The sequence below is a fragment of the Triplophysa rosa genome, linkage group LG20 (genome assembly GCF_024868665.1).
Source record: "Triplophysa rosa linkage group LG20, Trosa_1v2, whole genome shotgun sequence".
NCBI classification, from domain to species: Eukaryota; Metazoa; Chordata; class Actinopteri; order Cypriniformes; family Nemacheilidae; genus Triplophysa; species Triplophysa rosa.
In genome coordinates this window covers 6289918-6315855 of record NC_079909.1, presented here as the reverse complement: position 1 = coordinate 6315855, position 25938 = coordinate 6289918, and the positions used below count along the sequence as shown (strand labels likewise).

General features: G+C 36.8%; 2 protein-coding genes across 6 annotated transcripts; both read right to left on the bottom strand.

Moving 5' to 3' along the window:
* Window positions 1-4726: 4726 nt before the first annotated feature.
* On the bottom strand, window positions 4727-14765 carry ranbp3a (RAN binding protein 3a). 5 transcript variants are annotated; one of them, XM_057362011.1, is made up of 19 exons: window positions 14684-14703; window positions 13847-13930; window positions 13387-13475; window positions 13113-13168; window positions 12979-13012; window positions 12809-12895; window positions 12225-12296; window positions 12051-12116; window positions 11774-11866; window positions 11586-11689; window positions 10894-11004; window positions 10692-10786; window positions 10520-10595; window positions 10312-10417; window positions 10096-10220; window positions 9887-10007; window positions 9076-9218; window positions 8812-8989; window positions 4727-7384 (listed from the first exon to the last, which is right to left on the bottom strand). In XM_057362011.1, the coding sequence occupies exons 3-19, from the start codon at window positions 13400-13402 to the stop codon at window positions 7335-7337; spliced, it is 1533 nt and encodes a 510-aa protein (XP_057217994.1). In that variant the 5' UTR covers window positions 13403-13475; window positions 13847-13930; window positions 14684-14703; the 3' UTR covers window positions 4727-7334. The 5 variants fall into 5 exon arrangements, with proteins under 5 accessions (XP_057217994.1, XP_057217993.1, XP_057217992.1 ...); XM_057362010.1 differs by lacking the exon at window positions 13847-13930 and having other exon boundaries at window positions 14684-14765; XM_057362009.1 differs by having other exon boundaries at window positions 13865-14740.
* Window positions 14766-15471: 706 nt separating this feature from the next.
* On the bottom strand, window positions 15472-20950 carry ctns (cystinosin, lysosomal cystine transporter). Its single transcript, XM_057362013.1, has 10 exons — window positions 20642-20950; window positions 20474-20552; window positions 20277-20364; window positions 18888-18991; window positions 18029-18166; window positions 17849-17948; window positions 16966-17085; window positions 16717-16887; window positions 16303-16420; window positions 15472-15930 (listed from the first exon to the last, which is right to left on the bottom strand). The coding sequence occupies exons 1-10, from the start codon at window positions 20697-20699 to the stop codon at window positions 15785-15787; spliced, it is 1122 nt and encodes a 373-aa protein (XP_057217996.1). The 5' UTR covers window positions 20700-20950; the 3' UTR covers window positions 15472-15784.
* Between the last annotated feature and the right edge of the window lie 4988 nt (window positions 20951-25938).

The following is a 25938-nucleotide window of genomic DNA, read 5'->3' as shown; positions in this document are numbered from 1 at the left end:
GTTTGCCATGAGACACTGCTCACACGGCTCTCAAAAATTGGAATTTCTTGCACTGTCTCTGAATGGTTCTCCTCCTGGTTCTCCAGGGACATAAATCATCCAACAAATCCATCAGTTCTGGACAGAGGTGGGTAGAGTAGCCAAAATCTTTACTCAAATAAAAGTACAAGTAACTTGAGAAATTGTTACTCAAGTAAAAGTAAAAGTCACTATTTTAAAATTTACTTGAGTAAAAGTAAAAAAGTATGCAATGAAAAAACTACTCAAGTAGCTAGTTACTTAGTTACTTTGTATCTGATTATATAGGCCTACTACATAAAATTAATATTAACGCCAATATTTTAATATTACATTTTAATCAATATTTTCAATTATCATAAGCAGGTATCTTTGCAATATACTAGAGAGACTAAAGAATAGACAAACACAGAAGAGACAAGCATTTCTGTAAATTTCATCTAGTCCTGATGTCAATGTAGTTTACACAACTTATTTAGAATAATAGACCATGTCAAACTAAAACATGAACTAAACTCAGAACATTTCCTAAGGTGATCTAGAACATCTGCAGTGCTTTCTTAAATGAAATACACATTTTTGAACAAAGCTCATGTTTTCTCGTGTTGTGTCACGTGTGTGTTGTGAAACGCTCTTACTTGTAAACAAACAGTAAACAGTGAACCACACGCCCATCAACAAGTTTTCTTCCTTCTGTTCTTCAAATGTATATTTCTGCAAGCCCACGTCTCTGTGTCTGACAGGTAACGCGCATGTTGCTGTGTCTGACGAACAGGTCGCACGGGTGCGCGCAAATGGCGGGCATTTATCATCGCTGGCAAACAATATGACACATTTGCAGTTTTGATTGTATAGATATAGATTAATATCCACTTCATTCAACGCTCTTTGTGTTCTGCGTGTTTTTAAGTTTCGCGCTACGAGGAGTGAGTAATCCTGCTTCAGATGATTCAGATCGTGCTGCGAACTGAACAAATCATTTGAACTGATTCATTAGCCTATACAAATGGTTTTGCCCATTGTTCAATTAATGCTTTCAAAAGAATCGACTCAAAAGAATCGATCACTCGGGAATGCCCGTAAAAAGAGACGACAACCTTGAAATAAACGACGCGTTTTAAAAAGCATATTTTAAAATGAAGGAACGAAGGAACGTCACGCAATGTAAGTTATGTAACGAAGTAAAAGTACAGATTTTCTATTAGAAATTTACTCAAGTAAGAGTAAAAGTACACACTTTTAATTTTACTTAAAAAGTACATATTTACCAAAATGTTACTCAAGTAAATGTAACGAAGTAAATGTAGCGCGTTACTACCCACCTCTGGTTCTGGAGTACCTCAAGGTTCTGTTTTGGGCCCTCTTCTTTTCACTATTTATATGCTACCTATTGGACAAATAATCAAAAGGTACGGATTTAATTTTCATTGTTATGCAGATGACATTCAGATTTATTTTAGTTTACCTTCCACCTCAGTGTTTCCTCCACCTGCTCTATCAACTTGCATCAGGGAACTCAAGCTCTGGCTGGAGACAAACTATCTCAAATTTAACTCTCATAACATGGAGATAATTCTGATTGGCTCTAAACCTCTTACTTCTAAGCAATCTGGGCAACTGATAAGATTTGGATGGTGACTTGATCATGCCTTCCATGTCAGTTAGAAATCTTGGTGTTCTCATTGATTCCACTCTCTCATTTAATGATTACGCCTATCCTCTATCACCTCCACAGGCTTCCGGTTTCTCTGCGAATTAATTATAAGGTTCTAATTCTCAATTATAAAGCTCTTCATAAACTTGGTCCCAAATATTTATCTGACTTACTTAGGCCTTTCCCCTGCTCGCTCCTTACGATCTTCCGGGGTAGGTTTGTTAGTCACACCGAAATTTCGTCTGGTAACTATGGGAGATGGGTCATTTAGTGCTGTGGTGCCCAGATTGTGGAATGATCTGTCTCAAAACATTCGTCAAGCATCCTCCATTCTCTCCTTCAAAAACTTCTTAAAAACTCTTTTTTTTATTGTTCTTATATTGACTTCTTAAAAACTTTTTTTTATTGTTCTTATATTGACTTTGGAAAGCGACCTTGGGTTTCTGAAAGGCGCTATATAAATACAAATTATTATTATTAAATTATTATTTAGTGCCAACCCGGAAAGCTCAAAGCTCAAGTAAATAAAATAAAGAAATACAAAAAATGTTGCAAAAGTTGAGTTGATCTCTACTGAAGAAACACTGTTGTGAGTTTTTCAGAAAACATTTGGTGCTCACCAGATTTGTTGAAATGGAAACAGTGAGGAAACCTGTAGTAAGTGCTGAGAGATGCTGCACATGTACATTTTACACTCATTGTGTTCATGTATACAAGCGTGCATTTCAGTGATCTGGTTCTGTAAATATTTGGAACGAAGCAAAATGTGGTACTGCGACTTTAACCTTCATGTTGTGTTTGGAAGAGCTCTATTTGAAACAGCGTTTGCACACTTAAAATTATTTGATCATTTTTGTGATCATTTTTTTCAAAAAAGAATATGTAGAAAGAATAGTTATTAAACTATTGTAAGGTTTTGTCAAAAGAGGGATTTGCTCTAAAGAAATAGCTAATAATAATTTCCATTAAATAATGACAGCTTTTGAATTTGGTACTGTTTTCACAAGCATTTTTTTGCATTTTTAAAACTCTAAGTACTACAGTAATATTGCAGCAGATCAACAACAATGTTTTTTATGTTTAAGCTATTTTTTAATAAGATACATCATCACATTTAATATTTTTTATTTACAATATTTAAATTGAACTTAACTTACAGCATTTTACAATGCATTTAACATTTTATAGCTTGTCTTCATATAAAATTTATTTAAAATTAAAATGAAAGATGAATTTGACTGACTGCATTATTTATTATGTTTGAAAACCTTTTTAATACATATCGCAATAATATCATTATTTCATATTCTTTTGGTCACCATAACTGTGTAGTGAAAAGCCCTAGTTCAGTTACATCACCAGAAACATTGTCAAGCGAATACAGTCTAGTATTGGCAGTGACAGTAATTTTGTGTTTGGAAAAGTTTGCGGCTTCTGTATTTTGTAGATTATTTTTTAACATGTTTCTATGGTATACTGGATATCTTAAATTTGCATATCTTAAGTTTATTGGCAAAACATAATATATGCAAAGAGTCAATATTTACAGTGTTTTTCACACCCTCTGTAATTGGCTCTGGCATGATGGATATTAGCTTATGGGCAAAATCCTGACTGATAGCAAATGTTTCTTGCCTTATTAGTGCTCTGAGTTGATCAAAATCTGTGGGGAGTTGCTTTTTATAAACAATGTGAATGAACACCACAACAGCATAAGCAGCAAACTTTGCATTTACAGTATGTCATTGCCAATACTTTTGGCCACGAATAGTGCAACAACAGACTTTCTTCTGTTGTCAGAAATAACACCATGTATGCATAATAAAAATGTGTTGTTTTCAGACTCTGCACCATGAAAGCATCTTCACACAACACATTAACATTTGTGACTTCCATGGAATATTATTGAAGACTTTCTACAGATGGAACTGTTTTATGTTGTGTTGTAGCTGTTATGAGACACTTTCAATTCTCCTGACAGGCTGAGGGGAAAGTATTCCTCACAGTTCATCTAAAATCATGCTTTCATCGGGCCGCACGCACGCAAACTCTGAACCAGAACTCTCAGCCCACCAAAGCAGAAATATCACACCCTCTCTGTTAAAATAAACGCAAATGACGTTCTCCAGAATGAGTGACGGGTTTCAAAACTGCATGTGGAAAAGCCCTAATGGAAACGTAAGAAGCACCTGATGAGACTGAAGTTGAGCAGTTTGCCTGAAAGCCAAAACAACCTGACAACATTCCTGCTATTGAGAAAGACATAATTCTCCTTTCAGTTTTTTAGTTTCTTTTCAGGAGGAGAGGTTTGTTCTCATTAAAATAACCACAGAATGAACCCAATACCTGAAGAACCTGTTTCAGTCAACCAGAAATCTATGCTTAAAGTTTATTAAAGGACAATGACCCATAGCTAAGAACAATAACATTTTATTTAAAAAAATTATCAGGTTCTTAATTCTGAAGTACTTTCTTAATTCATTTCGGAAATGCAAAAACACCATAAATGTATTTAATTTGTAAAGTTAATGTAAATTTAAACCTGGAAATAAAATTTAAAAATTAGGATTTTGAAAAAGTAATTTGCTGCAGCATTATAGTTTACTGATCAAAATCTTGCGCACACTTTTGACACTCATCATAAACACTTTCGAAGGTCATGTCAGTTTAAGTGTATAATTTAAATACAAAGTTTCGAAATTTCAACCTCAAAAATCAAAATTTCACACAAATGTAAGTTATATAGTCTTAATGGAAATAACTGTCGAAATCTCTGTGAAATGCACTATTTGTTGCTCTTTTTGTGTGTGTGTAAATTTGAGCAAAATTTGCACACAGTTGTTTTTAAGTAAATTTGACAAAAAACTTGACACAAAAAGTAAGTAAAATTTACTTTAAAAAACTGTGTTAAAAACTTTACAAGTAAAGTTTACTAAAAAAAAACTGTTTGCAAAAAATTAGGTAAATCCTGTAGTTGTTTTTTACAGTGCATAACTATAAAAAAGAGCACAGAAAGAGTGTAAATGTATGAGAAAAGACAAAAAGAGTCACATGTGGGCAAAGGTGGAACAACTTTATAAAAAGTTAAATATGAAGGCTGTACAGGTTTCCACATGGCAGAATAATGTGACTTTTAAAAGCAGCATCAATTTTCAGTGTCAAAACAACTGTGTTCTGATCCTTTTCAACGGTAAATATGAACAGTCGTCTGAGAGGAGGAACAATGAGGAATGAGGAATTTTTATGCATATATTTGGGTTTATAATAGTCTGTGGAAAACATCTTATCAATCATCCGAAACCAAAAAAAAACATACGTGACAAACAAAACACAATTGAAAAAGACCCAATTATTCCAGTGAAGTCAACAGATGCTAGCCCAAGACCTTGTAAATCCCATCTCAACACTTTCACCAAAGTGAGATGACATTAAAACCACAGGAGCTGTACAATTGTGTAGTATCAGACCAAAAATAGCTCTCTGAGGTCTACACAAACAAGCCAAAAAGAAACAAACCTGTAAACCATGTAAACCTTCTAGTTTACATGCTTCATATTGATGGGAAACATCTCATTTAGAAACTCTTTATGGAAATATACATTGATCTGTGGAACGAAATGTGTTAAGTGGACAAAAAGTACCACACAAAACAATAATGAAGTGCTATAGATGTTATAAATTAACACGACAAGCTCAGCAAACAAAACAATACTGTATACTTTAGTTTTCAAACCTAAATGTTTCTTGCAAAATTTGTAACAAAGGCCTATGTAGCATTTTGAACAACATATCTACATAATTCTTATTTTAAACATATGTATTCACATCAAAAGCATTTCAAAACAGTATCCTACTATAAAACGACTGCTGAATTAAACACCTTTAGACCGCAAGATTCATGGAAACTCTTTAGTACGGTGTTTTTTACATTGTCAAACGCCCTTAAACTTTACAAAGGGTTCCTTATCTACATGACTCAGGATGAAACAATATAACTGCTTTAAACACATTTCAAAATGTGTGAAAGCAAACAATTACATGTAGCATTGTGTCGTTGGTCATTTTCATGACAATATAATTTGCTACAGATGGCAGTGTATGACGGATATGGTGTTTAGCAGCAGATTGGCGGAAAGCCCTTGTTCAAATACACTGTGTGAGAGTCACAAGTCTGTGTATTTGTTTGGCAGTAACGTGCCTCACAAGTCATGTCTGATTCACAATCGCCTTTGATAACTGAAGCTAAACCCGGTTTATTCTAGAAACAGTATAGTTCAACTGCAAAAAAAGACACATCCAGGTCATATTTACCCAAAGTCAAAAGAAATATGAAACTATACTTATAAAGAAAATGAAGCATATATTTGATTACGATTTTGGCATTGTAGGGTTGATTTCATTCCCAAAAACATATTTCTCAGTACCATGACCTCTAAACAAATGTTAATATTTCAATAGTAATGATTTTTTAATTAATCTTTACATCACAGTATTCACAGTACAAAATTGTTAAGGATTCTAAACAGGCTTCATATCATTTATGAAATGTTAATTTATTATTAAGAAATTATGTTAATTAATCGTTTATTAATAGGGTTTTCTTTAGACTTTGGGTAAGATCTGGGCATCTCTTGACATTTATGTTACATTTTTTAACCAATTTTTTTGACAATATTGCTCAAGAAATAGCCAAAACTTGCAAACCTCATGTTTTTAAAGACCAATCATATATTTTTTCTTATGTAGTGACAAAAGCTTCACAGTAAACAAAATATTTAGGGTGAAAAACACTGCATTTCCATACACAAAACATCTGTAATGCTACAGTAACAGACAATAAAGAACCCATTCTAATAACTATAATTATTATTAATAATTCACGTCTATAAGTCATTTTACTATAAAACATTGTATGCTAAACGTATATACAATACTAACTTTTAATATACAGGACATGTTCATAAAAATATATTGTAAGTGAAATAGTACTATTGCATTTACCGTGTTTACAGTAGTATTTATACAACAGTTCCATGTGTTTGAGAGGGTGAGGTTTACTCTTCATATAACCAGCAGTTACACCATCATGACTAAAAATGGGCAATGTGATGTTACAAAAACAAAATAAATAAGGTCTACCTCAAATCACAGCTTCTGATTCTAGTGTATTTATAGAGCTGGAGATAAGTGCATGAGCGCCTGCTCTGTTTTAATCTGTAGCTGTAAAAACTGGAGAGGAATGCCTCTTAAATCCCATCATTTAACTGAGGTCATTCTGAGAAGTGAGGGATGATTTCACTGATGCAGGTGGAACTGAGCAGAAGAGTGAAAATAAACATCTCCTCTCCCTCCTGTTTTCACTCAGACCAAGATCAAAACGCACACACACACACAGTATGTGAAGGAAACTGTTCACGTTTGGAATTATAATGTGCCCGTTAAATAAAACACTAAGAGTCTTGTGTTCTCATCAATATGATGATGCGGAGAGAGTTTTATGTGTACAGTCTTTAAAAGTTTTTTTTGCTGTTAACAATTCAATAAATAAAAGAAAATAAGTGAGTACACTACAGTTGCAGGAGCTTGGAGAGATTCACCTGCATAGTTATCTTTTTTGTAAGGGTTGCAGTGCGGCATTGTGGGATAGAGATTAGCAGCAGATTTAGCACTTTGTGTCCCCTATAACTGGACACACACCTGCCTCTGGATTACCTAATGAAAAAAAAAACAGTTTAATAAATGAGAAGAAAAGTAGATTGACAGATAGTTGTTTTCTGATACTTATGGATATATAGCACCGACTACTCTCTAAAGGTTCTTCGATGCCATATAAGAACTTTTTGGTTTCATAAAGAACCTTTAACATCAGAAGAACCTTTCTGTTCAAAAGGTTCTTTGTGGCGAAAAAAGGTTCTTCAGATTAAAAAAAGAAACAAAGAGATGGTTCTTTAAAGAACCTTTGACAGAATGGTTCTTTGTGGAACCTTCATTTTTAAGAGTGTATATAATTGAACATACAGTTACTACAGCACCAAAAATATGCTTAAAGGGGGGATGCAACGGTGTTTCATGCATTCTGACTTATTTGCAATGTTAAACATGCTGGCCTCTTATGCTTAACTTGTCAAAAAACGAGTTGGACGTATGACGTAGTATTTCTGTGCTCGATACACTCCCCCAGGGTTCGTATAGGTTTTGGAAAGTTTTTTTCAAACATGAAAATCAGTTTCGTAACAAATTTTCTTATTCCCTTATTGGACAATTCTCCCGGAAAAGCACGTGGGGTGACAACCAAGGAGAGCAGGAGAAGGAGCATGCGCACACGTCACTTTCACTTGTGTGCAGGAGAGAGAGAGAGCGAGCATACGTTCGCAAAGTTCAGCTGTTTGTTTGTTCACTGCATTTGGGTGATGAATGTTATATAAACGCTGGATATAACGCTGGATTTGGAGATCGTTTGAAACTGATAGATGGAGCGGTCCCAGCACTAAAAGATGCCAGACATGACCTGCATCCGGTTAGTGAAACTGAGTCATATGTCTGTGTTTAGTTGGCAACAGGTGCGAACATGCTTTAGTTCTGCCCCCCCATCCCTCCCGCACGTGTCGTAAGTTTTCGGAAATAATCGTAAAGCTGTAACTGTCTTTTATAAATGTGATCAAACTAAAGACTCTACTGATATTTGAAGGGTGCGATATTATTCTGCAAGTACTCAAGATTAACATGAGATATGCAGAAACTGTCTGAGTGATGGCAAAAAATCCCTTCATGTGTTTTTGTTGTTAATTAGTATAACAGCTAATTTAATATTGAATGATTTTATATTTAGTCCAGTGTTTGTTTGTTTTTTTGCGAATATGTGAATAGTTTGCATAGTGCCTACATACTGTAGTTCATGGTGAATTTCAAAGTTTAATTTTAAGGGAAATTGTTGTTAATTTTGTATAGTACATCTGGTCCAGGCTGTCCGCTTATGTAAGTCCAATGTAAAATCTGGGTCCTGACGCACAATTATTTCAGAACCTTTGGTAACTATACAAATAGTATCATTTTGTGCAAACCGTGAGCATCTGTAGCAGCAGGAGACACAACAACATAATGCAACAAACTTATCAACTAACAATGGTATGAAAGATCACCTGATGCAGGTGTAGAAGCAGCAGGGGGCGTGCGGGGCTCATCGTCATCACTGAAGCGGATGACCTCACTCTCAGGGAGAGCCGGCTGTCCGTCTGACTCCTGCCCGCCGGTGTTCCGTAGGGCCAGGGTACGATGATGTAACGCCGCAAACAACTGTGCAGCGTCCTTAGAGCTGGACTGAGACAGAAGACACCAGGCCACAATTACGACCCACCCTGTGGTGGTGAAAAGGGTATTGAAAAGTCTATTTAGTGTTATCTTACAGATATGAGGAAGACTTTGACGCCCTGCTCCTCAGTGTCCATGGCGGTTATTCTGATACTCTTCTCACTGGCTTTCTCCAGCTGCATCCGAGGCCAGATTTTTGTGTTGAGAATCACCCGAAGACTTCCCTGAGTCCGCATGACTGTAACCCACAAATACAAACATAGCTCTAAGAAAAACATTACTGATCAATTGCACATGAACTAATCTTATTTATTTAAGACTCCTATCTGAAAAACAGATGTCTGCTTGGGTGACAAACAGAAGCATTAGCGCCCCCTTGTGTTAGTCCTAACATCTGCAGATATCTTTGTGAATGGATTATTAACATTTAAAATGTTATGTTAAATAGTTATTATTATAAATATATTGTTTTCAATGTTAATTTGAAGTAAAAGAGGATATTCAATCTGATAAAATGGTCATTCAATGCCAGCACGGAGCCCGACCTTAAAGGGATAGTCCACCCAAAAAAGAAAATTCTGTCATCATTTATTTCCCCTCTTGTCATTACAAACCTGTATGACTTTCTTTCTTCCGCAGAACACAAAATAAGATATTTTGAACAAAGTTGATAACTGAACAGTACTGGTTCCCATTCACTTCTATTGCATGGACACAAAACCAATGCAAGTGAATGGGGGCCAGTTACCAACATTCTTCAAAATATCCTCTTTTGTGTTCTGCGGAAGGAAGAAAGTCACACAGGTTTGAAATGTCAAGAGGGTGAGTAAATGATGACAGAATTTTCATTTTTGGCTGAACTATCACTTTAATGTGAGTTTGCAATAAATTGTACATTTGTTTTACCCAGTCTGGACTGCAGGGTGCCATAATCAGCGGATGCCATATCATTCAGTCGGAGCACTCCACATCCTCTCTCCACCCACGACTGAGAGACAATCTCAAACACAAACAACTTACACTGCATCTGAAAACACACACAACACCTCACACCATCATCCCACATGTCTTAACCACGCTGATCTGTAATGATGGGATCTGAGAGCTGCTCTCACCTGTAGCACGTTACTCTCAGACTCCTCTCCTGTCTGCACCTGCACTCGCTCTAACAAACACTTCTGGGGTTTGTGCGCTTCATGGCGTGCTGCAGACTCCTCCAGAGACTCTTTTGTGTTTTCACCTGCATCGCATTACAAAATCAAAACACAAGTTCGATTTTTTTCACCAAGGTTTTCATTCTGCATCAGGGGTAAATGTATCATTTGACATACCCTTCTCCTGAGTCTCATATTGCTGAATCTGGCCGAATAGGCCGACGGCTGTTTCTGCCGTCTCTCTGCTGCCCCCTGCTGGTTCTGTGCTGATTTTTGGCATTGCCTGAGAGATGAGGGTGGGATTGACGTATTTGATCATTTGTAATTTAACCGGGCCAAATTTTGACAAACAGGTCAATGACTAGAAAGGAATTTACTGATTTACCAACACACGATCCGACATGTTCTGGCCGAAAACAAATTTTGCACTGTTGGCACGGCTGTCGTCAGCTTTTTGTGTGCTATGGGAAACAATGATCATGCCAAAACTAGTTACAAGTTTCTGCTTGAGGAGACCTGTATAACGCTCTTAAAACAGGATAAACATTTACCAGTACCTGCATGTGATGTACTGCAAGAAGTAATTTGTTTCCTCAGAATTGTCTGCTGGAGGACAATCTTTATCGTAACACTCAGGTGAATGACTACACACCTAACCAAGAAAGAAACAGACATATACCTTCAACAAGACAAAACAACTGAAAAACATTTTAACGTGTTGAATTATTAAAGACAATAACAAGTAAATGTCAGTCAAACCTTGGCTCTTTCATTCATATTTTGTCCAAATATAAAAGTTGTTTCGATTGGATCATAACGTCCTTCAAGTTTGTCGCTTGTTTTGTCACCAAACCCCTTGCTGCTTTTTATCTTGAAAGAACAAAAGACAAATTAAGGTTCAACATTTTGTCACTTTGCTTGTATTTGTTCAACTTTGCAGTATTCATGTCTCCAGAGATGAAACTAAAATGACTAGGTCAGCCAAACAAAACTAGATGTCTTGTTTTTTTCTTTGACATGATGTCAAACATCAGAAGCCCAATTTACACATTATGATGGACACCGAAGCCACACAACGTTTGAATGTATGTTCATTTATATGTGGAGTTTATTTTAAAGAAATAAACACGTTTTATTTTGATGACGTGATTTGTTAGATCTCAGTTGTTAAAAGATATTTGTGTTCGACTGGTTCCTAGATGTCAGACATGAATGTGATGAAGGTCACCCTGGGACTCTTGGACAATTGTGTGAATTTGGTCCAGGTGGTGAAAAAAGTCACTTCCAAGAAAAAGTCTACGAGCATCTGTTTGTTATTAACGTAGTGAAACTGATATACTTGAAGTGTGACTTAAGTGTCCAAAACACTTAAAAAATGCTCTTTTTGTTATTGATGTCAACTACTGTGAGATACAGTGCAGACTGGAAAACATGTTCGAGTCGTGGCTTACAGATGACAGCTGGTTATCCTGCGTAGCATCAGAAGACGAGTCTGTGGTACTGTCACATCCTGCATCTGAGGACATCCTCAATCCATTTGAGCTGTTGATCTGATCTGTGTTAAAGTGGAAATAAACAGATCTAAAAGAATTCTTTGACAAACTTAAATGTAGTTCTGTTTAGCACGTCATGTACTCACCGCTCTGAGGGGGGGGTTTGGCCGGAGGGGGCTGCAGCACAGACGGTCGCAGGATGCTGCGCTGGGCTTCTTTGGGTTTAGGACTGGGGACACCTGCAAGAAATGAATCAACCGCATGGTCACTCCAAAAACACCAGGCCTGACAGCAATGCATCCCTCAGGCTGTGAGGACATGAGAGGGTCTTAAATGCAGGGTCTTAGGTTCATAAGCAATAAATGACAATCATAATGACAATAAACAAGCTTATTAAAAGCAGATGTCAGGACAGGGACCCACCAGCACTTGGTGCCTGGCCGTGGATCAGCGTTGCGGGCTTCAGGTGAAACCCCACCGTCTTCTCCTCTAATCAACAAAGGAAACGTCGAGACAACATCAATGAAGTGACCTAACTGCAGATATGGAACTTACAGATGTGAGCTGATTCAGGTTTGTAACATGTTCGAGTCTCACCAGGTTCAGAGTCAGAGTTTGGGGTTGGTGAATGACAGAAATTGGACGGCATGAAAACGTTGTTCTTAGAACCTGCGAAGAGGGAAAAGGTGTTTAAAATAAGAAGTCCTTTATCTATTGTATTTACTTATCTACTTGATAACGGCACAGCTCTCTGAAATACCTGATTCTGATTGGTCAGTTGATGAGTTTTTTTTTATAAATATAAACTGTATTTATATGCACCGAATTTCCTTTTTTATAAAAATCCAAAATGTTTGCCTCTAGATCACGGTCTGTTGTTGAAGTCAAATGATAACAAACTGGCATTTCCAGGAAAATCATACCTGACAGCTGAACTTATAAATCATTATTATAGGCTTACTGATGCCAACAGGGGTAAGATAAGGAGATGCACTTGCTCAGTAACTGATTTTGCTTTATTTTGAAACCCAAAAAGTTACAGATTGCAGCTTAAAAAATGATCTAAATTATAATGTACTTATTTTTTCTGTTTATATACTGTAGGTTGAAAATAGAACCACTCATGATCTTGTTATATCCACCTAATTGAGTAATCCGTGTACAAGGAATGTCAGGATTACCTGAATTTGCAGGTGGGAATTGTGCGTACGGTGACGTTCTTTCTCTTTTTGCAATATGGGAGTAACTGCCATCATCTTTATCAGAGTCTGAGGCAAAAGGCAATATAGACTTTTACTAAGATACTAGAAAGACACTTTACATCAATGTAGACTTTCTGTAGACTACTCACCTTCTCCATCTGAGCTCGATTCTTCTGCAGACCTCTAGAAACAACAATTCAGAATCAATTTCAACAATGGACAGGTTGAACGGTACTGCAAGATTCATTCTAGAGTACCGAATCACACAAAATCTCCGTCTTACTTTTTGTCCTTTATCCCCTTGGAACACAAACACAGGGGGAGCAACAGCAGGTCTCTCTGTGAGATTAAAGACACTTTGTCATTACGAGATTATTTGATACATCTTTAAACAAAAGCATCGTTTTTGACAAATTAAAACATTAATAAAGTTTACGAATGGGTGAATAGGATCAATTATTAATTCAAAGCACAAGCAAATATGTTACATTTAAGTAAAGTCAAAAATGAGCCTGGGTATCAGCTCTTCTGTTTTTATGAACATAAACATGACTAACCATTCTCATCTGCCATGCTGCTGTCTGTGTCTTTCCTCAAGATGATTTCAACCTCCTCTGAATACAGTATGACCGTCAGAAACAGAAACCTTCACAAAATATGGTGACAAATGCATTATTATTGTTATTATTATTAGTTGCAGTAATAGTAGCATTTATTTACTACAAAAAAAATGTCACTTGGAACATAAAAATCAAAGATACTTGTGCAACGTCACAGCACATCTTTTATATTCGGTTAAACTCAGGTTTGCATTTCTCATGCAATAATTCACACTGGGGTCACACATGCAATTTAAAGGTGAGTGGGTTCATTTTCTCGAAAGTTTGCAAACAACATAGTTCTTCTGATGTATTATTATGCACAATAAATATACTCGTTTTCATATTATGTAAGCAACCTGCATAAAATGATACACTTTACCTGGTACACACAAACAAAATGTCATTATTTACTCACCCTAGTGTCGTTCAATACCTTGGTGGCTTTTCTTGATCTTGTTTTGGGTTACACTGGTAGTGAATGGGGATCCTCTTCTCAAGCCTCAAAAGCGCACAAAACTTTGTAAATTAACTGCACATGCTGTATATTTCAACAGTTTTAAAGGTATACAAATGATTTTGCTGTAGAAAAACAAAATATAATCCGTTATTTTATTTATATGTAAAATATAATTCATATATGTTTTTCTGGTTATTATTTTTTTGCTGACGCATCCCGGTTGTTATGGCAACAAGACACTTTCGTGAATGCATAAAAAGATCAAAAACTATTCTATTTTTGGTCTATTTTTCTAGACCAAATCCATTTGTATATCTTTAGGGCAACTGAAATAGACGGCATGGGTTGTGTGGAGGTATTTCGTTAAGTATTTGTGTCCTTTAGAAGTTTGAGAAGAGATTCCATTTACTTTGTACAATTGTACAATTCCATTGTAACAAAAAACCCAAAACAACACATTTCAAAACATCAGCGTTTTGGTTCCAAATATCAAAAAGTGGGTGTACGTCACGAGTAAACAAAGACACAATTGTGGTCTCTTTTAAAGTAAACGATAACATACAAAGCTAAGTTTACAGTGGGTACACGTCACTGATCTCTACATTATACCAGTGAGTTTAGATGCTGCGCTAACACTCCACGATTAAACTCAACACGATACACAAACACACACATTCCCTCAACTCCAAACACACACATTCCCTCAACTCCAAACACTCGCATTCTTCACAACATCATTCATTACACATATAAAATACGTCATGAGTTCACACTTGTATTTCTGCTACCAGTTACCCTCAATTGTCAACTCCGCCATCTTCCTTCCGCTTTATACCCACAATCCTCTGCGCAGATATACACAGCGACGCCACGCGACCGTCGCGCGTATAGCAGAGTCAATTTAGCTTTGTTTTCTTTGTACAGACAGACTGTTGCAGGCAATTAGAATTTAGAATTTTAAAGTTTTACTTAATTAATATTGCATATAGGAATTTATAGTCTGTTATATTTGACCTGTGCTTCTCTCTCCTTTATCTTAAGTGTGTGCTCTCACTGAGCGTGTGTCTGTGTGTGCGTACTTGTCTGTGTACGTGTGTGCGCACGCGTCCGTGTGTGTGTGTCTATGTCCATGTGTGTTAGTACGTGTGCATATTGTGTGTGTGGAGTGTTTTGTATGTGGGTATGTCTGTCTTCTGTGTTTCAACTTTTTCTTGTTTTTGCAGGTACAACTTTAATTGTTTTGCTTATAGTCAATATGTCTCATGTACAGCTGCTTTGTAACAATGAAAATTGTAAAAAGCGCTATATAAATAGAGTTGAGTTGAGTTGAGAATATCTTTTCTACACAAATCTAAATACTCTATAATAAAAATCACTCAGACTAATCTTGCGTGAATACAGTAGAAACTACAGTAGTACTCGCAAATTAACCTACTAAAACATGACCTCACTAATATTATTGTAATTACTTAACTATTATACATATGTTATTTTTGCAATTGAAAGTCATTCTGGGAAAAAAATTAAGTCTAACATTACATGGAAATAGTGTAAAACAATCCAAGGCAACAATCAGAGGATTTCTCTCATTGTAGTTTATTTTTCATTCAAAATGTGACAAAAAGTCACAAGGACCAGCTTACATTATAGTGTTTATACAATTGATTTCATTGTACCAGCTCCAACTATTTAGTAAAGACAGTTTTCATTTATGGCAATCTACCATACAAATTTACAAAACTATGACTAATATCTCTCACGTTCAAAAGATGCAGGCTTTAGTGAAAGTTCATAATTCCCTTTAATAGATGATTTAAATTTTTAGATCATTCAAACCATATCAAACATTGTATACAAAAACATAACATAGTTTAAGGCAAGTGAGGTGCTGATAATCTATTTCTGATCATTTAAATCTTGATATGGTGGCTCTCTGTTCCCATACAGACAATAATGCTGTATTATAAACACAATATCAAAAAAGATGGAGAACACGCCCAATCCAAACTTTGTAGGGTCCCCAAATATAAACTTCCATTTATCTGTAAAGAAAACGCATTAACAAATTAAAAGAGGAAAGACTTGCTAAAACTGGGCATCACCCATTGAGAATCACACGTAACCTAACTTTTAAGTCATTCAGAAAACAACAAACCTGGCTGTTCAGTATTCAGATTTGAGCTGTGAAGCATCTTACACTATGAAATATCTTCTAAAGTCAGGTTTAAATATCAAACATGTTGACATCCTTAGACTAAATCTGCAGACATGTTCAGACTTACAGAAACTAGCACTGACTTGCCGTTACTGCAAATGGGGCAAAAATGCCTTAGCGTTATCCTTCCTACAGTCCAATTGTTTAATTTAGTATATGAAAGTGAATGGGTAAACTACTAGAGTTTGTGTTGTCTCACCATTGTTAAAGGCCTCAAGGAACATCTGAATCAAACTAAAGCTGCCGCCGGTGAAGTCCAGTAGAACGTTGCCGATGCTCCATCCCTCTGTGCTCTTTCTACGGTAGTTCATATAAGCCTGAAAAATATGACAGTATATTTATGATATTTATAGCACTTCAGGTTTATTATATTGGTCTATAATTTTTTTTAATAATTCTAATTAAATGTCCCTGATCTTACTATGCAAGTACACAGTCCATTCAGCAGTATTCACAGTATACGCATGAATAGAATAAAATGTTACCAAATGTGATCCAAACATTATAACAGCTAAACTAACAAAGTGGTCTAATGTGCGATCAACATATCTATGGTGGCAAATGCCATTTCACGTTGTCTTTCACATGAAACGTTTTTCGTGCATTGCATTACCTGTGGAATGTATTTTACAAGTGTAACACCCAGTTTAATATAGGAGAAGTAGTACAGATAATCCAGCCAGGTGATCTTCTGTGCCACGGCGACAAAGAGGGAGACAAACGCAAAGGTCCAGCCAATCACCAACAACCCAATGGCCACTTTGGACACCTTTTGATCACCTCTCTAAAAGATATAAAGCAGAAAGGTTAGGAAGGTTTAAAAAGCAATGCAAAAGTAAAGCATGACATGGTTAATATTTACCTCATAGATGGCACATTGGCAGATATAGACGAGAGTGAGAACTACAGCATGAAGACTGAAGAACACATCATTGGCGTCGACTGGAATGACTCCATTGGGATCTTTCTTCAAGAATTCCTCCTGTAGAGTGTGTTTATGGTGCATTTATTCAGTTTGGATCATGAAAGTTTTTGGTTCTTAAAGCCTGTCAATTGTGTTACTTATTAGCTAAATAAAATGCTTAAAATGGTCATATTAGTAGGATATTTTATTTCGCATTAGACCGTTCACCACCTCACCACAAGACCAAAGTCGACAGAATTAAAGGGGTCATATGGCGTGAATACGTGTTTTTCTGTGTCTTTGGTGTGTTATAAGTTTCCCATGCATGTATTAGACACGTAAAATTGTAAATATTAAAGTGTCGGAACAACAGATGCATTTTATCTAAAAGCGAATGCTCACCCCCCCCCACAAATCTATGTCAGTTGGTGGTATGATTTGACTAAGACCGCCCAAATGTATATGCAAGTAAGGTGGGCGTACCTGTCAGTACAATTGCTTTGGAACCTGATGTTCCAAATATGGGAAGAGGCGTTACATTTCCCTCACACGCTTGCAGTATTCGACCAATCACTACGCACTGGTTAACAGGCCAATCATAGCACACCTCGCTTTTCAGAGCGATGTGTTTTGTAAAAATCTGCGCGTTTCAAGGAGGCGGTGCAAAGAGGAGATACAAACATGCACGGTATGTGGAAAATACCACATTCAAATATAGATTTAAATCATGTATACACATTGCATTACATCTAAAACAAACGGTAATATTCATTTTAGCCGTGTCATATGACCCCTTTAAAGCAAATATTACATAACAGGTGTTACAGTCAGGTGCTCTCACCTGTATATATGGCACCCAGAACAGGCCAACATTGAAAACGCTGTAAGCAATGAATCCAGTCAGGTTGAGACTGATGAAATCAAAACTGAGGCCCACCACACTGTGTGACCAAAAAAAAGTGTTATTTATCAAATAAATTTATATTCATTCAGTTAAATCGCAATTAAAAATTATCTTTACCTGCGTCGTTTCCAGTTCTCATATGCCTGTGGGTAGAATGACACAGACCAGGCCAGGAAGTAAATCCAGCCAATAATCTGGTTAATGATGAAGAGAACGTTGCTCCTGACAATCAAAAACCTAATTCGAGTTTCAAAGCTGAAAATAAAAGATTGTATTAAACGCTTAAACATTTCAGACATCCACAGCAGAGGTGGAATATTCTCATAAACTGTATCTGACTGGAAAATAGAAAGGTTTTAACAACCAAAAGTGTGACCTAGAAATGAAGTTGAACTCAGTGTAACCTGCCAGCTCTTAAAAACTGAACTACTTTTAAACTTGCACAGCGTTTCATGATGCGAGTGCTAAAAAATGCTATAAAAACAGAGGCGTAACGGAGCGAATAATAATGAAACCAACTAAACAGTAAAATGTGTTGTTCTTCTTGAGCCATGCACCTGTGAGATCCTAAAGCATGTTATAATACTTGGGTGGTGTTTGGTAAATTTTGGCCAATAAAACTGGGTCACAGACCAATAAAGGTAGAAAATCCTTAATCTACTGTCAAAGAAAGACAAAAAGTGTTAGGATGGTGTTGACTAGAGAATGTGTTTCGGTGAGGATGTGAGAGTGACGGGCCCTCTAGCTGTTGTTTTAAGGACACTGAATACATCTCTTCCGTTAACACATGCACACAACATCAACAGAACCTGTTTTGCAACAAGTTGATGCAAAAGCTCAACTGTAATGCTTTCAACCGTATTGCTTTATGCCTGAAAACCACATGTGGCTGAAAACAAATGATACACCAGATCACTTTTTATTTAATATTTTGATCAACTAAACACAGATTAACAGAATTGAATTAACAACATACTTTTTAACGCGCGTGTCATTGCTGTAAAGGACAACTGTAACCTGACCGACTCCCTTTGCTTGCACTTCAAAAGATACAGATGTGTTTCCTTTTGGCACGACAACCTGTCAAAGATCACAGAGACAAATGTAGCCATTTACCCTTGCTTAAACAGACAAGGGGAATATTTGTCACATTCAAATGAACAATTAATCTGTAAAACATCCCTTTGTGGTAAATAATCCTTAAAACAAACAAAAAATGTCAAAAGAATCCTGTTGGTTAAAATAAAGATCTTCCTGATTGGCTATTTGATCCAAGCTATAGTGACACCCAACTTTGTCGTTAATTCAAATATATTTCTAAAGATGTATTCAAAATGTTGTATGTGTGTCGAAAAGTTGGGCTTGGGGTGTAAACTGAAGCTCAGCTTTGAGGTTAAGATAGCTTGGCAAAAAATATGATACACAACACATGTGCAAAGCTGAGTCAAAACCCTGGAGAACAACTGCTGTGGTGAGAAACAAACGAGGATCAACAAAATATTAATTCTGATAACTCTAGTCGTGTGATTAATGTATGCTTTATCTCCTTTGAGCTTTTTGTTTTTCTTTGCTTTTTTATATTAAAATAAAAGTCCACATTCCCTGATGCTCAGTATTTTGCCTTTTTTTTCAATTTCAAATAGTATTTTCTCAATTTTGGACCATACATCTCATATTTTGATGGTTTAATATAATTTGAGGGGTCATTAAAACGTTGTATATATTCACTACCATTCTAAAGTTTAGGGTCACTCACACAAAACTAGAGAATAAAACAAATGTCACTTTGCTATTTATGTTGTGACTATATACTATTAACACAATTTAAAATCAATTAAAACTTTATATTTGTAGCATCTTTAAATAGCCACCCTTAGACCTAAACTGTTGCATGCTCTTACTGCATCTCACTGAAGCCTTACATGGAGAGGAAATTGTTGAATAAGGTCATATTTTTGTTTTACTGCACACTAAAAGTAGGTTGAAGCACTGTAGGCACATGGACTATTTTAATGATAACTTTCAGCGCTTTAAGTGTACGTTGCATTGCTGTCTATGGGGGGGGTCTTTTAATTTGTGTTCCGAAGATCGGTTGCGGAACGACTTTCCCTTTGATATCTTAGAAAAGATAAATGAACATTTTATGTTACGATAACTAAAAATATTTGAGAATTTAAATAAAATATGAAACTTTTAGACATAGAAATTATGTTTGTTTAGCAAACATAAATGGGGCAATTCGACTAATTGCATATGAGTTAACTTAACTTTTTTATGTGCAACCCGTGTAGTTTTAATGTTAATCCAACATATATTTTTTTCAAATGTGTTAAAATCCGTCCTGTAATAAGTGCACATACAGTACCTCATCTGGTAGTTGAATTAGTGAGGAGACATTTCTGGACGTATATGTGATGTTAAAATAAACTGTTACAGATGTGTTCAGCTGCGAACTGTCGGAGAAAACAAATGGATGATATAAAAGTGATTCATGATGAGCACATCAGTGGGATTTTATGTTTTTGGACTCTAAATTGAAACCATACATCTAGATAATCATACCTTAACGTAATAGTGATGTTTTGTGAGGACTTTTCCTGTAGATCAACTGTTGCTGGCGCTTTGATTGTCACTTCTGCGTCTGCAAAGATTGTGAAGTTATTTATTAATATTAATAAAATACTAACGTTCACTGTTTATCTTTGTGCTATCGAATAACATTGTACTCACCACCAAACGTCGAGCCCACAGAAATAGATAGCGTTAAAAGAAACAGTGCCTTATTCATCTTGATTTCATATTTTTTAACTTACATGTGCATAACTGTTCATGTTTACAGGCATAAGTCAACAGAGCTGTGATAAAGAAAGTGAAAACACTGCTGAAAGTTAGCGTAGATAAATTACAAATCTGCAACTGTCAGTCTAAAAGCTATTTAAGGATATAAAACAATGAGAATTCAGTCGATTAAAAGAGGAAAATCTATACTCTCTTCTTCCGCATACAGGATCACGTGATATACGTCAGCTGACACGTCAAACTCTCTGATTCGACTGCGGCGCTGCGTTTGATCAGTTTGATCGGCGTATGTCGTCAAAATATCGCGAGAGCGATTGTTAAGCAGTTGTTCTCGAGATCTTTCATGTGCTATGATTACAGTTTTTGTCCATTGCTTGAACACTTTTTGCAACACTTCGGCTCATTGTGTCAAAACTTTACACACAAGCACACAAGACACAACACTGGGAAGTAAACCATTCACATCTATGTCGAAATGAAACTCTGCTATCAAAACCTAACAATCCTTTGTCAAAATCTCACTCTGATGGCAAAATGATACACACTTGCATCATATGAATACACTTTCAGATTAGCAGCAACACACTAGTGTACTTTATATAAAACACTGCAGTCTTTAATGTCCACTGTTTTTATTCAGTTCATCAGTTATCATTCTGTGAAGCTCAATGCAACACTAACAGTTTTTGTTATGTTTCTTCTCCAACAAAGGTTTTCACAACAACCAAAAATGAAATACCGAAAGGTTACAAATGACATCACCTCAATACTGTACATCACAGTACTACACTTTACAGTACAGTACAGTAAATACAGTAACGCAAAAATAAAACCAAAAATACACTACTGTAAATGAAAAACAGGCCAATTGTGTGTGGGTGGGATTATGGATCCTGCCGTCTGTTTGGGTCTGGCCACGGGATCTCATCAACATCACAAAAGATATTTTCTCCTGCTAAGCAACGGGGAAAATATAACCTTGTGTGCCGAATCCATCCATGGATTGACCTTACCACAATGTCTCCGCATGCCTCTTCCATTGCCTGTAGAAGAGGAGAGCGGGCATGTGGTTGGCGGTCATATACGTGCCATCTCCAAGCGGAAAAAATAGGGTTTAGAAATGGTCAGAATAGAATACAGTCTGGAGTAGAGAGTTGAGGACATACCTGTTTTCCAGTCTGAATGTCCTTATGATGGATGCAACTGTGAACCGGCTTAGATGTGGGTGGACTCTCTGCCCAGCTTCCCTCATTGTCAGGCCATGATTTGTCACATGATCCACCAAAGTTGCTCTAATATCATCTGAAATACTGTTCCGTGCATAGCCTCTTCGACCACGTCCTACTCCTCTCTCTCTTTGTCTTCCTCTACCTCTTGCTCTCCCTGCCTCCATGCTTGCAAAGTTCTCAAAATGGCTCAACTGAGGCCTATTTATGGCTGGCTGATTGGTGTTCAGTTTTGTAAGTAAGATTTTTCAGGTGTGTGTCTAAGTGTTTTCAATCACCCAATGTGTTTTGTATTTTGAATAGATGTGTTTTCCCAATGATACCCATGAGATTTCATTTATGAACGAAGTGTCTTATGTGTGAAATAGTGTGTAGTGTGCAGAAGCAAGTGTGTTGCAGAATTGCAACTAAAGTGCAAAGCAGCGCTTTTGTTTAAGGTATCGTCACACTGTGTTTAAGGTATAGTAACAAAAGCTTCAAGTTTTGTTACTTTGGTCTAAGCATGTGTCTATAGTGGCAAGCAATGGGCAAAAACTGTAATACTTGTTTTTTTTTAGATATTTTACTTTATTATTATTTTTTTAATTTGATTTTTCTTCTTCTTTATCTTTTCTTCTATATGTTCAGATGACTTTGAATGTATTGTTTGTATATTTTATGTAATGTATGCAAAGTTGTATTTCATTATTGTTATCTCTGAATTGGTTAAATAAAAGAAAAAAAGCAGTTGTTCTCTGGTAAATCTGGACATTCACAAATGAAGGGGACTAAACGACTGCTTACCTTTGTATTTTTCCCCATTGCGCTGTAAAATAGAACTTTAGAGATTTTTCTTCAGGAGAACTCCCCCCCTGCACTCCCCCCACTCACCATCATGAACAACACTGTGGCTGCAGTAGAGACATTCAGGTTCCTGGGCACTATCATCTCTCAGGACCTGAAGTGAGACACTCACATAGACTCCATCGCTAAAAAAAGCCCAGCAGAGGTTGTTCTTCCTTCGCCAGCTGAGGAAATACAACATGCCACAGGATCTGCTCACACAGTTCTACTCGGCCATCATTGAGTCTTGTGCTCAACCATAACTGTCTGGTTTGGTTCAGCTACTCCAAGATCTTTACACCGCCAGAAAGAGAAAAGGTGCTAAGAAAATAATTTTGGACCTTACTCACCCAGCTCACTCCCTCTTCGAACTGTTGCCATCTGGCCGGCGCTAGAGCACTGACCACCAGAACAGCCAGACACAAGAACAGTTTTTTACCCGCAGGCTATACTCAGCCTGAACAATTAAAAGCTCTTACTACACACTGTCCATCACATTGCACACTTGCACATTGCACAGCATCTGGAAACTGCACATTGTAAGAAACAATAGGTTAAACCTGTAAATAAAAAATCATGTTGTTTTTTGTCTAGGTTTTTTCACTTTTTGTATATAGTGCATTATTGTTTTTATTTAATTCTCTTTTTTTCTATTTTAATGTATGTTTGCACCATGTGTACACTTTCTTCTGCACTAAGCTCAAGTCAAATTCCTTGTGTGTGTGTGTGTGTGTGTGTGCGTGTGTGCGTGTGTGTGTGCGTGCGTGCGTGTGTGTGTGTGTGTGTGTGTGCGTTCATGTTTGTATATCCCGGTGGGGACCTAAACCTGAATACACACCAACACATGGGGACTCGTGTCACCGTGGGGACCAAAATTGAGGTCCCCAGGGGCAAAAAAGCTAATAAATTGTACAGAACAATATTTTTTACAAATCTAAAAATGCAAAAAGTGTTCTATGATCTTTAGGTTTAGGGATAGGGATAGGGGATAGATATACGTTTTTGTACAGTACAAAAATTACGCCTATGGACTGTCCATCGGGGATAGTCAGACCAATTCGTTTGTCTGTGTGTGTGTGTGTGTGTGTGTGTGTGTGTGTGTGTGTGTGTGTGTGTGTGTGTGTGTGTGTGTGTGTGTGTGTGTGTGTGTGTGTGTGTGTGTGTGTGTAAACATACTTGGTAATAAAGCTCCTTCTGATTCTGATATTATTCTGTCATTTATTTACAGATCAACGGTCTCTTGAAATGAATATCCCACAGATCGTAATGTGTAACTGTACTATTGAAATGAATATATACCATACAAAAAAAGTGCAGCCTGGTGCATTTCAATCATGTTATCAAAACTATAGCCATGTCAGGCAATATAAGTAAACTTATGTTGACACATGGACTTGTCTGATGGCACTGACAGGTTAATTTACATAAATATTTATTATTGCCAGATGAACTAAGAATTTTAAGCAAGTCCTATCCATGGTGTGGTGCTCGTTTTAAGAAAAGCGCTGGTTTGAAAACGTTAAAGGGATAGTTACAAAAGCGACTAACAAAATAGAAACAGATGTTCTTGACATTCTTGACATTCTTCTGCAGAACTTTAAAGCGGATGTAACACACGCAGTATCTGCCAATCTCATATTAATCTTGGGTACACAGTATAGTGCATACATCATATCTTCGAAGAGACTTTAGTTTGATCGCATTTATAAAAGACATGTACAGCTGTACGATTATTTCCGAAAAGTGTTCTCTCTCTCTTGCTCCAGCTGGTTGACGTGTGCGCATGCTCATTCTCCCGCTCTCCCTGGTTGACGCGTGGCCGTGCTTTTACTGGAGAGTTGTCCAATAAGGGACTAAGAAAAGTTATTATGAAACGGATTAAAAAAAAACTTTGTCAGAAAAAAACTTTTGCTGGGGGAGTGTATTGAGCACAGAAATACTACGTCATACGTCCAACTCGTTTTTTGACAAGTTGACCATGTCAAGCAGGTGAAGCCAGCACGTTTAACAGTGTAAAGAAGTCAGAATGCATGAAACACTGCTGCACCTCCCCTTTAATAATGTGTTTGTAACATCTGTAAAATTATTATAGGACATAAATGCAGACAGATAGATTGATAGATTCTCCAAATAAAACTATTAGGCTATTCATTCCAAAGATCCGTATTTCTGGGAAACATAAAGTGTAGCAAAGTAGCAAGTGAAACTGTCCCGGCAGAAGCGCTGGACTGACATGGCAAAACAATGTCCATATTGAAAAAGTCCAGCTTCAAAGGTCATGCAGAATCCTGGGAATGCCTGTAAGGACTCAGGAGTGAGCTCCAGTAATCCAAGAATTAGATCATGGCCTTGTCATGTATATGGTGCAAGAAGAAATTTGTTGATGAGTCGCTACATGCAGCGGAACTGAGCTGTTGGCAACTGGCAAAGACCAACTCATGCCAGGCATGCACATAATGATAGAGATTTCTGGCTGTTATCTGCCTATCACCTATGACAAGATACAGGCAAAGGCATCTGCCTATTGACACAATGCCAAAATTCTAGTTTAGTTCAGATTTAGGTCAGCAATGAACAAACAACTTCATTTACGGTGTACAGAGAATAATTTCTTGGAATTTCAATCACTGGTATATATAACAAGACTAAGTTGTCAAAGCTAGACAGTTATATAGCAGTATGTCTAACGTAAACATGGGGTCGAGCGGTGTGATAGATTTGGTTTTCTAAAGTGATGGGTCATATATAATGAGGCGTCCAAAAGGGAGCCAGAGATTCTGCTACATGAACACTTAACATGCCCCAATGGACATTTTCAGAAGTGCTTGTGAATCCCATTGCACAACATTAGATTGTTTGTCTTTATTTGTATTGGCACACAGATCCAAAAAAGTACAAAAGCAGATGTTTAGAGGGAAAAAGGATTTGGCAAAGATTTGGTATTGTGCAATAATGCAAGTCAAGCGGGGCGAGCAATGGGGGCTGTAAAAAAAACTCCCGACTCCCACTTATTCCAACCTCCATATCTTTGACCAAATATAGTGGTTTGAGATTTTACAGATTTCACAGCGGCTTCCTGTTTATTTTTGTAGTAAGGGAACTAAATTTTTCAATTTGTCCAAATACAGATAGCCCATCAACTGTCCTCTGCAGATCATCTAGCAATGCAGAGTGTGAAAT